The sequence below is a fragment of the Scyliorhinus canicula genome, chromosome 7 (assembly GCF_902713615.1).
Source record: "Scyliorhinus canicula chromosome 7, sScyCan1.1, whole genome shotgun sequence".
NCBI lineage: Eukaryota > Metazoa > Chordata > Chondrichthyes > Carcharhiniformes > Scyliorhinidae > Scyliorhinus > Scyliorhinus canicula.
In genome coordinates, this window is record NC_052152.1 from 65,863,464 (window position 1) to 65,877,826 (window position 14,363).

The 14,363-nt window shown below is 48.9% G+C and overlaps 1 protein-coding gene across 3 annotated transcripts in view; it reads right to left on the bottom strand.

Annotated features, from left to right (window-relative positions):
• LOC119969041 (cell surface glycoprotein CD200 receptor 1-B-like) overlaps positions 1-14,363 on the bottom strand; it is a 151,849-nt gene that overhangs the window by 123,774 nt on the left and 13,712 nt on the right. For all 3 annotated transcript variants that reach the window (XM_038802194.1, XM_038802196.1, XM_038802193.1), the window contains exon 2: positions 9,581-9,910. In XM_038802194.1, coding sequence (XP_038658122.1) covers positions 9,581-9,910 — 330 coding nt within the window. The remainder of the gene's footprint in view (positions 1-9,580; positions 9,911-14,363) is intronic.

Here is a 14,363-nt window from a genome sequence, read left to right on the forward strand (position 1 = left end):
ACAACGGGCTATTGAAACTTTAGCTGAATTTGCACGCGAGTTGAACAATCTCTCAAATGACTGCAATTACCAGGCCGTAACCGCGGCCGAACATAAGGAGCTTGCTGTGCGGGATGTTTTTGTAGCGGGCCTTCGATCTAGCTATGTACGCCAGAGACTATTAGAAAATGGGGCCCAGGGCTTAGAGACTACCGCAGAGGCTGCTATCACAATGGAAGTTTCCTTCCGCAGCCTCAACTCATTTACCGCGGACCCCGCTAACCCCACATGGGCCCCCGACCTGAGGACCCCCCAAGCCTGTGCCGCAAGGCACCCCAGCTATCGCGCTGCCACAGCCGGTCGCCCTACTGTCCCAGTCAACTACTCAAACTATCCAGCTGCTCCAGCTAATTACTCAGCTCCCCCAGCCAGCTACTCAGCTCGCCAAACCAGTTATTCAACTGCTCAAGCCTGCCACTATTCAGCTCGCCAAACCAATTATTCAACTGCTCCAGCCTGCCACTTCTGTGGACAAAGCCAGCACCCGCGGCAGCACTGCTCAGCCCGATCCGTGACCTGCAGCAGCTGCGGGAAGAAAGGCCACTATGCTAAAGTGTGCCTCGGCGGAAGGGCCCCAGCCCTCAACACCCCAAAAGTCCAAAAACATCGCCCCCAGCACCAGCAGGCCCGCGGGGCCCGAAACGCTGCGGCTTACGCTCAGGCTCTGCCCCCTCCCGCTACGTGCGATCCATGGGGGCCGCCATCTTGGCAAACCTCCACCATGTGGCCGGCCACGTGCGATTCACGGGGGCCGCCATCTTGGACGCCATCTTCATCACCACCCTCCACGTGCGATCCACGGGCCCTAGCTGCATCCCCAAACTCAAACAGCTCATCGGAGGAGTACAACCTCCCCGGGCAGTCACCACATGGCCCGCAACTCAGCGCAGTGTTCCTGCATCAAGCTCGCCAGAACGCAGCGGCATCTACTTGACAGGACGCCCGATCGGAAGAATTCGACTACCCCGGGCACCCACCACACGGCCCACAACGCAACACGGTCACCCTCGACCAATCTCGCCCCAAGCACCTGAGAAATTCGATGACGGAGGTCCAGATCAACGGGTACAACACGTCGTGCCTCTTCGACTCCAGGAGCACAGAGATCTTCATACACCCAGAGCTGGTAAGATGCTGTTCCCTCCCTATTTATCCCGTCAACCAAACTATCGCCCTCGCTTCGGGCTCCCATTCCATCCAAATCCAAGGTCGCACTACAGCAACGCTAACGATTCGAGGCGCTAGCTATTCCAAATGTAAACTGTATGTCTTGCCCGACTCTGCGCGCCACTCCTCTTAGGCTTGGATTTCCAATGTAATCTCAAGAGTCTCACCCTCAGCTTTGGCGGGCCCCTGCCCCCACTCACTATCTGCAGCCTCGCCACGCTGCGCATCGCCCCCCTCCTCTCTTCGCCAACCTCACCCCGGATTGCAAACCAGTAGCCACCCGCAGCAGGCGGTACAGCCTGCAGGATAGGGTATTTATCAGAACGGAGGTCCGAAGGCTGCTCAGTGAGGGGATCATAGAGGCCAGTAACAGTCCCTGGAGAGCTCAGGTGGTGGTCGTCAAGACCGGGGAAAAATTCCGCATGGTCGTCGATTATAGCCAGACCATCAATCGCTTTACGCTCCTAGATGCGTATCCCCTCCCCAGAATCGCAGACATGGTAAACCAGATCGCCCAATATCGGGTATTTTCCACGGTGGATCTGAAGTCTGCATACCACCAGCTCCCAATGCGCCCGGAGGACCGCCACTACCCGGCGTTCGAGGCTGATGGCCGCCTCTTCCATTCCCTCCGGGTTCCCTTCGACGTCACTAACGGGGTTTCGGTGTTCCAACGAGAAATGGACCGAATGGTAGACCAGTATGGGCTGCGGGCCACGTTTCCGTATCTGGATAATGTTACCATCTGCGGCCATGACCAGCAGGACCACGACGCCAACCTCCACCGTTTTCTCCAGACGGCCCAAAAATTAAACCTTACATATAACAAGGAGAAATGCGTGTTCCGCACAAACAGACTAGCCATCCTCGGCGACGTCATGGAGAACGGAGTCCTGGGCGCAGACCCGGACCGCATGCGCCCCCTCTTAGAACTCCCCCTCCCCCATGGCCCCAAGGCCCTCAAACGGTGCTTGGGGCTCTTATCGTACTACGCCCCGGGGGGCCCCCAATATGTGGACAAAGCCCGCCCACTCTTCAAGGCCACACTATTTCCCCTGTCTGCTGAGGCGCGCCAAGCATTCAGCTGCATCAGGGACGACATCGCCAAAGCAGCCATGTGGGCGGTGGATGAATCCACTCCCTTTCAGGTTGAGAGCGACGCCTCAGAGGTAGCGCTAGCAGCCACTTTAAACCAAGCAGGGCGGCCCGTTGCATTTTTCTCCCGTACCCTATCCACTTCAGAACTCCGGCACTCCTCAGTCGAGAAGGAAGCACAAGCCATCGTGGAGGCTATCCGACACTGGAGGCACTACCTCGCAGGTAGGAGGTTCACCCTCATTACCGACCAACGGTCGGTCACCTTCATGTTCGACAACTCGCAAAGGGGCAAAATTAAAAATGACAAAATTCTTTGCTGGAGGATTGAACTCTCCGCCTACAATTACGATATGAAATATCGACCGGGGAAGCTCAACGAGCCCTCGGATGCCCTATCCCGTGGGACATGCGCCAGCGCGCAAATCAGCTGCCTAAAAGCCATCCACGATGACCTCTGCCACCCAGGGGTCACCCGGCTCGCCCACTACATCAGAGCCCGAAACCTGATTTCTCCAACGAGGAGGTAAAAGCGGTCACCAGGGACTGCCCGATCTGTGCGGAGTGCAAACTGCACTTCTATAGACCAGACAGGACCCACCTGGTCAATGCTTCTAGGCCCTTTGAACGCCTTGCGATCGATTTCAAAGGGCCACTCCCCTCCACTAACAAAAACATTTACTTCCTTAACATTATTGACGAGTTTTCCCGATTCCCCTTCACCATCCCATACCCCGATATGACCTCTCACACAGTCATTAGGGCCCTGCATAGTGTCTTCACTCTGTTCGGTTTCCCCAGCTACGTGCACAGCGACCGGGGTGCGTCCTTTATGAGTGACGAGCTGCGTCAGTACCTGCTCGACAGGGGCATCGCCTCGAGCAGGACTACCAGTTACAACCCCAGGGAGAACGGACAGGTGGAGAGGGAGAACGCGACGGTCTGGAAGACCGTCCTACTGACCCTCAGGTCTAGAAAGCTCCAAGTTTCCCAATGGCAGCAAGTCCTCCCTGACGCGCTCCACGCAATTAGATCCCTCCTGTGTACAGCTACCAACCAAACCCCTCACGAGCAGCTCTTCATTTTTTCCAGGGGCACTACCACAGGGGTCTCACTTCCGGCGTGGCTGAGGATGCCAGGCCCGGTTCTCCTAAGGAAGCACGTCAGGGCGCACAAAACCGACCCCATTGTTGAAAAGGTGTGCCTGCTTCATTCCAACCCACAGTACGCATTTGTAGAGTTCCCGGACGGTTGACAGGACACAGTATCCCTCCGGGGCCTGGCACCCGCTGGATCCAGCCCCCCATCTACCCCCACCGAGGAACTCCTTTCCCCGTTCCCTATGCGGCCGCCCCCTTGCGCCTCCGATTCTGCGAGCCCACTCCACCAGTCCCGAGCACCAGCACCAGCCCGCCCCCCGCGCCCCCAGTCTCCATTCGACCAGGAGGTGTATGAGGCTCGGACAAGACTCGCCCCAAAGCCGGCAACCATACCCCAGACCTCGACGCCCGCCCAGCCACCGCAAGAGGCTGCAACCTCGGTGCTCCGCAGATCAAAACGGACAATTCGTCCACCGGACAGACTGTCTCTTTGAGCCATCACCCCCGCCGGACTTGATTTTTTTAACAGGGGGTGAATGTGGTGAATGTGATTCACACTATACATAGTTGCCAATATCACTCCATGTATATATGTTCGTTATCTACCCATTGTAAGATCAATGCTGTATATAGTTGCCAATATAACTCCGTGTATATATGCTCACTATCCACCATTGTAAGTGCAGTTGCACTATCCGGCCACCAGGGGGAGTCGCTCTGGGAGTACGCGAGAGTTTGTACTGGGCTCCTCCCTTGGCTCCGCCCAGGACTCCGTTCCCTGGGACCGATGTATAAAGATCAGTGCCTTAGAGGCAGCTGGCAGTTCATCTGGAATTCAACGACGAATAGGCTGGCTCTGTTGTAAGTGTATTAAAGCCTCTGTTCAGATCCAATGGCACGTGTTCGCTGAATTGATGGTTCCATCAAGTACCTCCCACATTACCTGGAAGACCTGGAGGAGAATCCCCCGGGATGCTTTGCTGCACTGTGGAGTGAAGGGTTTGGATCATTTAGGTGCCAAGGAGTATCTGAATGACACAACACTTAGCCTGCAAAGAATGAATGTGTGTGCAGGTGCCAGTTAAATATGGCACCAGGATCTTCGATCCTGTGAGGTAACCATGATGTGGATGAATCCCTGCCCTTCCTCCTCGAAATCCAACGAGTTATTTGCTGAAGCATAATTAATTAGCTGAAAAGCAGAAGATTGCACTGGGTCATCCGACCCGCCGCCCAACGTTGATCACGCCGACTTTCCTGCCCGCCACCACACTTAATCTCTCAAATGGAAAGTTCTTTCCCACATGATAGAAGTGAAGTGGGTTTGGACAGTTCCAAACAATTGTTAAGGTGGCCAAAAGTTAGGAATGGCATTCGGTTTCTTAGAGATGAAAGCAAGTCTCTAAGAAGATTGTTCAAAGCATTCTCCCATTTGATAGATTAATAGATTAAAACCTGCATTGAATTTTTGATATTTCAACCAACATTCCCTCAAGTTAGATACAACTAAGTCCAGAAATAGTGTAAAACTCCCTTTGCTCTATCTAACATCAGAAAACAATCCACCAGAGTGCCTTTTTCCACATGGTAATCCTTACGGCTCTGGTTCAGAATGTTAACTTAAAGACAAGATGCCAACTTTGGAAGTATGGTATATATTGAGCAAACTTTCAGGGGCTTTAAGCGCATTATTTCCACATTTGTGTTCCAAGTGAACTGAAAATTAGAAACTTTAGGGGACAATCTTTCCTCGATACTCTAGCTGCTGCCGAGCCTTTGACATTACCAAGATGGAGGTTTAAGCTAAAACACCAGTTTAACCCACATTAAGCACAAGGCACCATCTTGGTAAAGAAGCTGACAGTAGGAATAGCTGTCCAAAACATTAAAAAGCTGCTTTCAAAATTAAACTGCATTATAAATCAATTAAGGAGCTCCACAACATCCTGATGACTAGCATTTGTCAAGACTTAACCAGCACTACCTAACTATCCATATTGATTCTGAACATTCTCTGAGGACCTTCCCTTCGATCAGTAAGTGCTATGCTACTTTATTTTGTTGGACACCCTGGGCTGAATATTACAGGGAGAATGGATCATTCACCGCAACTAACCCCCCCCCCCCCCCCCCCCCCCCCCCCCACCCCCCCACCACTCCATCCCCTCACTCTGGAATCAAAGTCGGCTTGGAGCCAACATGCTCAATGCTACCATAACGCACTGCAGACAGGCTAAAGGCCAAGTGGGATCTTCCTCCCCTCACTGGGGAGAATGTCCTGTCCCTGAGGGCTGCAGGGCAATCTGATTGGCCCAATCAGTCCCTGCCGGGACTGTGAGAGAAAAAGGAAAAATAGATTCCTGAAGCAAGTAAGTAATCTTGGGCAGGGAGAGTTAGGGCAGGTCTTGGAGGGTGACACAGTGGTGGGTTGGTGGGTTTATGGCTTCAGTTTGTTAAGAAGAGGAGGGGGGTCTCCGCCTTAGGTGAATCGCTGCCCGACCCAGAAAGGACATCAACCGAAGATCAAACCCCATCCTTTCCTTTACTGCCCTTTGAAGAACTTTTAAAAAAGATTAGCTGCTCATGCCCGCCTGACTGTCCGTTTGAGTAAAAAACCTATAGTGCCTATTTTACCATTTCCGGGCATTTATGAATGATGACAATGTGTCATTCGGGTTTGAACTAAAATGGCAGGGGGATGGGAACCTACATAAGGATTCAGAGCAGGTGAATCAAGAACATGAAGAAAAAGACAGGAAGGAGAATAAGGCAGAGAAATCAAGGGCCTATATCAGATAATGACACCGTAAAAAATCGTAGGACAGGATAAGGAACATTAAAAGGACTAGCCTTAATGTTTTGTACCTGAACGCACAGAGCATTCAAAATAAAATGAATGAATTAATTGTGCAGATATATGTAAAGGGATATGATATATGTGGGATTATGGATACATGGCTTCAAGGTGACCAAGGATGGGAAATAAACAATGAGGGAGCATCCAAGGGAGTCAGTAGTCGGAAGTCTGCTAAATGCCAGGACTCTTCTGAGTCCCAGTCAAATGGCAATCCTCTGGACAAAATTATCCCAGAGCTGATGCAGATGCTAGGACATGACCGTGAGATTCAGGAGGGATGTCAGCAACATTCCAGTGAACGCATAACCGATTGGAGGAGTCCTACAGTCTATGAACACAGGAGATGATGGTGGCAATGCATGGCATTGAGGCCAACACTGCTAGAGTGGCGACCGCGTTGAAAAGCCTGCAGCACGAGATCAGCATCTTGAGTGGTGGTGCCGAAGTCATGACTCAGTCTTTAACGACCATGACTGAGGGACTTAATATCACATCGCTGTCGATGGGGAACATGTCCCAAACACATGTGGACATGGCTGAGGCACTGCAGAGCATGGTCTAGTCACTGAGAAGACTTGCATATTGACCTGATAACAGTACTGACACAGGCCCATCACCCTGGGGTGATGTTACACAGACCTTGGGAGTGGGAGAGGGAGAGGAAGAAGGAGGGGAATAGGAAATAAGGAAGGGAATGGGGGGGGGGGGGGGAGTGGATTGGATGAAGGAGGGAAATAGGTGGGAGGGGGTGAGCTGACGGGCAAAGACTTGGTCTATGGGAGGAGGGCGAGGATGAGGGTTTCCCAGGTTCTCCGGGCCTGCTGGACCCTTGCCGTCTGCTGTCCTCCATCCTCCTGCTTATCCTTGGGTCCTACCTGGACTGGTCCACAATCCCATTCTGGTTAACCTCCTCCTCCTCCTTCTCGGATAAAGCTTTAAGTCTCACCTCCTCCTCTTGCATGTCTCCTTGCTGCTGTGCCAGATTGTGGAACGCATAGCAGATCATCACAAAGGTGGAAACCCTCGAGGGAAGGGTGTACTGCAGTGCACCATCAGAGCGGTCCAGCGGTTCAATCCACAGCTCAATGACAGGACGGGTGGCAACATGGGCCTTGTAACATCAGGTCTGCGGTCTGCCCACTGGCATTAGCAGCCAGGACCTCAGTGGGTACCCCTTATCCCCCAAGAGTCAACCCGTCACCCTGGGTGTGGTGCTCGATCTCTGGGGATCTCCGAGTGCTTAGCACGTAGCTGCCATGCACACTCCCTGGGAAGCATGCACATGCATGATCCGGAGGTGGTGGTCACACATAATCTGAACATTCAAGGAGTGGAACCCCTTCCTGTTAATCAACGGCACTCGCTGATGCCCTGTTGCGTGCAAGGCAACATGCGTGCCATTAATTATCCCCGGACCTGGGGCATCCCGGTGATGGCGGAGATTCCAGCAGCCCAGGTATCTTGGTGGGCTTGGTCCCTCTATGATGATGAAGCTTCGAGAGGTCAGGAAAACTGTCCAGGCTTCAAAGTTTGATTGAAATGAGGTGCAAAAATCATTATCTGAGATCGGGCACATGTACCCATGAGAAGCCTCTTGGGAAGTGTGAAGTGCTCCCACAATCAGCAAGGCCAATTCCTTGTTCGCAGTAGCCTTCAGCTGTGAAGCTAGAGGCTGCATATAGTAAAAGGGAGTTAAAATGACCTTCAGCATATAACCAAGAACAGGGCTCTGTCCTGGAAGTGTTTGGTAGGTCAGACAGGCAGCAGCTGTAGTTGCTCCTGTCATGTGTATCCACAATTTTTAAAGATGGCTTGAAAGCTTCACAGATGAAAAGCACCTCCCCCACAAACCCCCCGCGCCCTTGAGCTGCCAGCCAAAAAATGGAAATGGCTACTTACCTCCTCAGTTCCCCTCAGCACCCATTGCGCCAGCTTCACGTTTTTAAAAAGGAGTAATAAACGCCATCCACGTGATTTCTCACTGGGGAGCTGATTAATTCCCGTGAGGCAGTTGCATTTGACTTCAATCTTGCTAATGAGATGGAAATTGATGCAAATTGGCACCAACGATATGCTCGCCATATTTGGCCGCGATCAGGAAGTTGCCGTCAAGACCGGGCCGGTTAGATAGAAAACGGATTCACGTTCGGCGCAAATCTCGATTTTAGCCTTTCCCGCTTTTTAACCAGCACGCCCAGATCTGTGTCGGGTGCAACACAGTGTTTTACTCACACCCATTCAGTATCAACCTGTAAATTCTTCCGACACAAGCCAATGGCAAGCAGAGTGGGAAAAATTCTGGTTTGTCACTGTTGGAAAAGATGATGGAGTCTCTACCATTAATATCCATAACTCCAGATTACAACACTCATGTAAAAGTGCATAATACCATAGCAATTCAAGATACACTTAAGCTGGAAATTGGTGATTAGCAGGAAATTATAATACCTAAATTAATGACAGATAGATCCTTGTAACTACAGGAAAAGGATATGGGTCCCAAAAGTGAAAGAAAATTGAGCTATGAAATACCTTATCCAGACCTCTGCCACATGGATTTCTGGGGCGGGATTCTTTGTCCCGCTGCACCAGTTTTCTGGTGTGACGTGCACCTGCTGGCAGTGGGATTCTCCGTCCCGCCAGCCGGCCAATGGGGCTTCCCATTGTGGGCAGCCCCACGCCGTCGGGAAATTCCCGAGCGTGAGTGCGCTGGCGGCGCAACTGAGAATCTGGATTGCTGAGCTCATCCAGCATTTTCTGTGTTTATATTTGAAAATTTTAAGTTGTCTTACCTGTCACAGATGATGAGTCCCTGATAGCTGATATCAGAGATGTATTTTTAAGAGATTTAGCTGTGATGAAATGGTGCATGTGAGGAGTGGGGGATGGTCAGACTTTAGGCCAGCAGGATGGGAGGAGGATGGTGGTGTTTTGTTGTCAGATATCAAGGGATTCAGACAGGCAGTTCAGGTTGGACAAGGAATTAGACCCAAACGAATGGTTTGGGGTTGTGGTCCAGGTTTCTTAGATTTTTAGCGCTGTCTCCACTTCCTCCTGTCTTTGGGTTTTGGGGAGCATTAAAATTACCTCCATTATGTCCAGGGTCTCCACTTGCAAAAAAGAACAGGCAGCTAGTTGGTTAAAGTGCAATAAAAATGCTACTTTCCGGCAAATACGTTTGTCAATATTGAAAATATTCTGAAGAAGATCATTTGTGTCCGAAACAGTTAATGACTGTCTTTCTCTCCACAGATGCTGCCGGACTTGCTGAGCTCATCCAGCATTTTCTGTGTTTATATTTGAAAATTATAAGTTGTCTTACCTGTCACAGCTAATGAGAAAGTTACTTTATGAACTCCTTTTTGATGTACGATTTCACAGGTATAATTCCCATCATCAGCGAGGTGCACAGGTTCTATCTGGAGATTCATTTCATTATTAGATATATTACATGATGCACTTTGAATTCTTATTCTGGTATTGTTGGAAAACCTCGCCACTTCATTCAAATCACATCGAAGTGCTGCTATACGGCCATTTTGGAACATTGGATTAAATGACCATGTTATAACAGTCACGTTTCCATGAAAGGAGCAAGTCAAAAGCACCTTGTTACCTAGAAACGTCCTTACTTTTTCTGCAACAGGGGAACCTAAAAAAAGGAATATGGAAAAGAAAGTTCTGAGTAGTAAATAGAAGCAACAGTAAATTCATTTAGATTGTAGCTTAAGAAGCATTGTCCAGACTGATGATAAATTGATGATTTTCTTCATTGACTTTTGTTTGCTGAATTTAGTGTTTTATAGACACTGAATCAAGGGGAATTTACATATAAATTGAAGACCATTGCTGTAAGTGGGTACATGACAACTAAGTTTGCTTTCAGACAATCCAAATTTATAGCAAACTCTCTAATTTGTTAGGCTTTTCACAGTAACTTCATTGAAGCCTACTCGTGACAATAAGCGATTTTCATTTCATTTTCATTTCATAATGGGTTTTTATTAATCAGAAATCTAGAATCAGAAAATGAAAGGTTTGATAGTGGAGATTTTATCGTGCTTGCAATTGAAATATTATAATTCATTCAAAATGTAAGCATTTTGAACTTCAGGAACAGAACTTAAATGACACAATTGTATCTGGAAATCCTGAAAATCTAAGTAGATTTTCAGCGAGGAATTGTTTTCTAATATCTTTGTTGCAGTTTCAGTTTTTGTTGGACTTTTATCAGATACTTGCGAAGACTTTCTGAGCAGTTTTGAAATGTTTCTTTTTGTGTTCATGTATTTTAGTACACCATTCTTTCTGAAAGTTCCCCAGAAATAATTAAATGTGTCAATTGTCTCACCAAGTCTTTACTGATCCCTATCTTTGTCTTTCTTTTGTTCTCTGTGTGTACTTTAGCTTATCTTGATTTTCTCAATCCACAGCCATGAACCATGCCTTGTTTCTTTCTGTGAAAATCCCCGAGTCATCACACTACGACGCCTGTTCGGGTACACTGAGGGAGAATTCAGAAAGTCCAATTTATTTAACAAGTACGCCTTTCAAGACTTGTGGGAAGAAAACGGAGCACCCAGAGGAAAGCTTTTGCTGTTTAGCACAGGGCTAAATCGCTGGCTTTGAAAGCAGACCAAGGCAGGCCAGCAGCACGGTTTGATTCCCGTAACAGCTTCCCCGAACAGGCGCCGGAATGTGGCGACTAGGGGCTTTTCACAGTAACGTCATTTGAAGCCTACTTGTGTCAATAAGCGATTTTCATTTCATTTTTAAAGATTCATCGGACTCGAAACGTTAGCTCTTTTCTCTCCCTCCAGATGCTGCCAGATTTGCTGAGATTTTCCAGCATTTTCTCTTTCGTTTCAGATTCCAGCATCCGCAGTAATTTGCTTTTATGCCTTGTTTCTTCTTCTCCAGCTCAGTCTCTCTTGTTATTCCCAAATGTGGTACCTTGGCCACAACAAAGGTAGTCGAACGCGTTGTTAAAGTGAAATCTTCTTTACTTCAGAAGACATTGAGGTAATAACACAGTTTGGCTTCAGACACCAGCGGCAGCTAAACACAACTGTACACCAGCTCCTCGTGGCTAAACTAAAAACCGCCACAAACATGTGCTCCCGATGACTTCTCACGCACATGCCCACTGTTGTTAAAGACATCCAGACACATAATAAAATAGAAGATGAGTTTCCTCTGGGTGCTCCGTTTTCCCCCCACAAGTCTTGAAAGGCGAACTTGTTACATGAATTGGACATTCTGAATTCTCCCTCAGTGTACCCGAACAGGCGCCGTAGTGTGGTGACTCGGGAATTTTCACAGTAACTTCATTGCAGTGTTAATGACAACTACTTGTGACACTAATAAAGGTTATTATTATTAAAACCCTATTAAAACACTCTATAACATGTCTCCCCTCTCCCCTCCTTAAATTTCAATTCTCCTAAAGGAAAGACAACAATAAACATCATAACACACATGACACAACGAACACATCAGTCTTTCAGGAATCTTGCAGCTACGTTGTGATCTGCATAGAACCACTCATGACTCAGTGGACACTGGTAAGTCTTGGTTCAGTTGAGCCGGACTGAAGGGTGCAGAAGTAGGTTAGTTATTAGTGAAAGAATATCATGCAACTTCCCCCGGAATAGAGTCCACTGGATACCCCTGAGCAACAATCCTGTCATATTTCCACAGCAGCATTTCCTCCTGCTGTGTGATCCGGAAACTTAGCTGTCTCATAGTTGTAGCGTGGATAAATGTGATCTTGGACAGTAATTCTCTGGCCGTTGGGATTCTCATTTCCTGCCAGCAATGCACCTTCACCCACGGATTTCCTGGCGGCATGGGATGTCTTCAATGGGAAATCCCATTGACAAGCAGCACAAGTCGAGAATCCTACTGCCAGCGAATGGCGTGTCACTGAGAAACACACAGCTGGGGGAACAGAAAATCCCACCCCTGGTGTCTGCGGTGACCCTGCCATTCATCAGCTTCACCAGGAATGATACTGGACCACTTTGGTTCAGAATAACTCAAGGCAGCCACAGTTGGTTACTGCCGAAATTTAGACACAGTCATCAGGATTGAAATGCCTCTCCTTTGCATGTTGGTCAAGTCTCTCCTATTTTTCCTGTCTTCTTCCCTCTCTCGCTTTGACATGAAAGGAAATGAAAATGAATGAAAATCGCTTATTGTCACGAGTAGGCTTCAATGAAGTTACTGTGAAAAGCCCCTAGTCACCACATTCCGGCACCTGTCCGGGGAGGCAGGTACGGGAATCGAACCGTGCTGCTGGCCTGCTTGGTCTGCTTTAAAAGCCAGCAATTTAGCCTTGTGAGCTAAACCAGCCCCATTGCTACATCTGCATGTAGCAGATCCAGATGAGACTTTGAACTGGATTCTCCGTTTCAGCAGCTAAGTGCCGGTTCAAATGAAGAATTCGCTGGCGTTTTACGACGCCAAAATTGGCACCGAACCCTCACCGATTCTGGGACCGGTGAAAGGCTAGCAGCCATGCCATGAAAAGCCTCTTTATCTGTCAATACAGACGCAGAATGGCTAGGTCCATTGCCGCGCATGCGCACGGTGGCCACGCCATAAAACATTACTCCGGCTTCACGTGGACCCGGCCTGCCAAAAACTGCCCCCTATAACCCACCTCGCCACCCCCTGACCCCCCCCCCCCCCCCAATCAGTCCCTGCAGCCCCCGCTGAAGCCCCCCCGCCAGCGGAACGGCTTCCTTCCCGACTGTGGTGGCGCTGGACACAGTTTGAAGCCGCCACACCAGGTTTATGAAAAGTGAGAAGTCTGGAAGTCGGCCCATCGGGCCCTAGCATTGGGGAGGGCCTCATGTGACATCCTGAGGCAGTCCTGATGGCACGCGGCCACTCCTTGATACAGCAGGACAAAATACGATCCCTAGTCATCCACTGTTTAATCTGTGTGGCATTCGCAGTAGAATTCGAAAGTCATTCAAAAAAGAAAGTAGTCTCTGGAGGAAATGCTGTTTTGGTTGGCATGTCCGGTAAAGGGAGACCACTCAGCCCATCTGTCTTTGCATTGTACTTTCCTGCCCTGTACACAATATCGGAGCTCAGTGCGTATTCTCGCTAAGGCCATGGGAGGAATGCACCTGGACTCACTAAAAAGGCTAATCAATGGCTTGTGTCTGTACATATGGTGAATGAATGCCCATAAATATATTGATGGAACTGTTTCACAACAAAAACAATGACTAGACCTTCCTTGTCTAGCTGCAAATATCCCTTCCAGCTGTTGTCAGCATGTGTGATGCAAATCCAATGGATTTTTCTGGCCCGTCCATCAGATGAGAGAGTACTGCCCCATCACCATCGGGGGGGAAATCACAGGAGAGAATGAGCTCTCTGTTCTCTTCAAAATGAACCAGCAAATTAGCTGATTGTAGCAAAACCTTCACGTTCTGAAAGCTTTCTCTTGTGCTGGCTCCCACTTCCATTTGTGGAGCAACACATTGATTCCAGCACTGTTGAAAGGTCTGGCAGCCACTTCTCGTAGTAGTTCACTAAACCCTCGAACGATCTGAGCTTGGACACATTTGTGGGATTTGGAGCTTCTTTGATAGTTTGAATCTTTTCCTCCACAGGGCACAGACCTCACACTGTGATTCTGTCACCCAGATATTCCACACGCTCGACCTGGAAGATGCATTTGCTATGCTTCGAATGCAGACCTGCTTCTGAAAATCTCTTAATCCAGATTGTTGAGATGCTCCTCCTCAGTTTTCCCTCTGATCAGGATGTCATTCAAATAAGCTGCCACATGGGGAATCCTCTACAACAAATTGTCCATTATCCTTTGAGAAATCGCCAGACGGCAAGACATCCCAAAAACCAGACTGTTGTATTTGATTAAACCCTTGTGGGTGTTGATTGTGGCATACTGTTCCCAATCCTCTTCTAAAAAGAGCTGTCAGTAGACTTGGACTCATTTCAAGTTTGGAGAATTTCTTTCCTCCTGCCAGAATTGAAAGCAATTAGCCTCGGCAATAGGTAAGCATCTAGCTTGGAAACCTGATTACTGGTAGGTTTGTAATCCTCACACATATGCACAGTGCCAT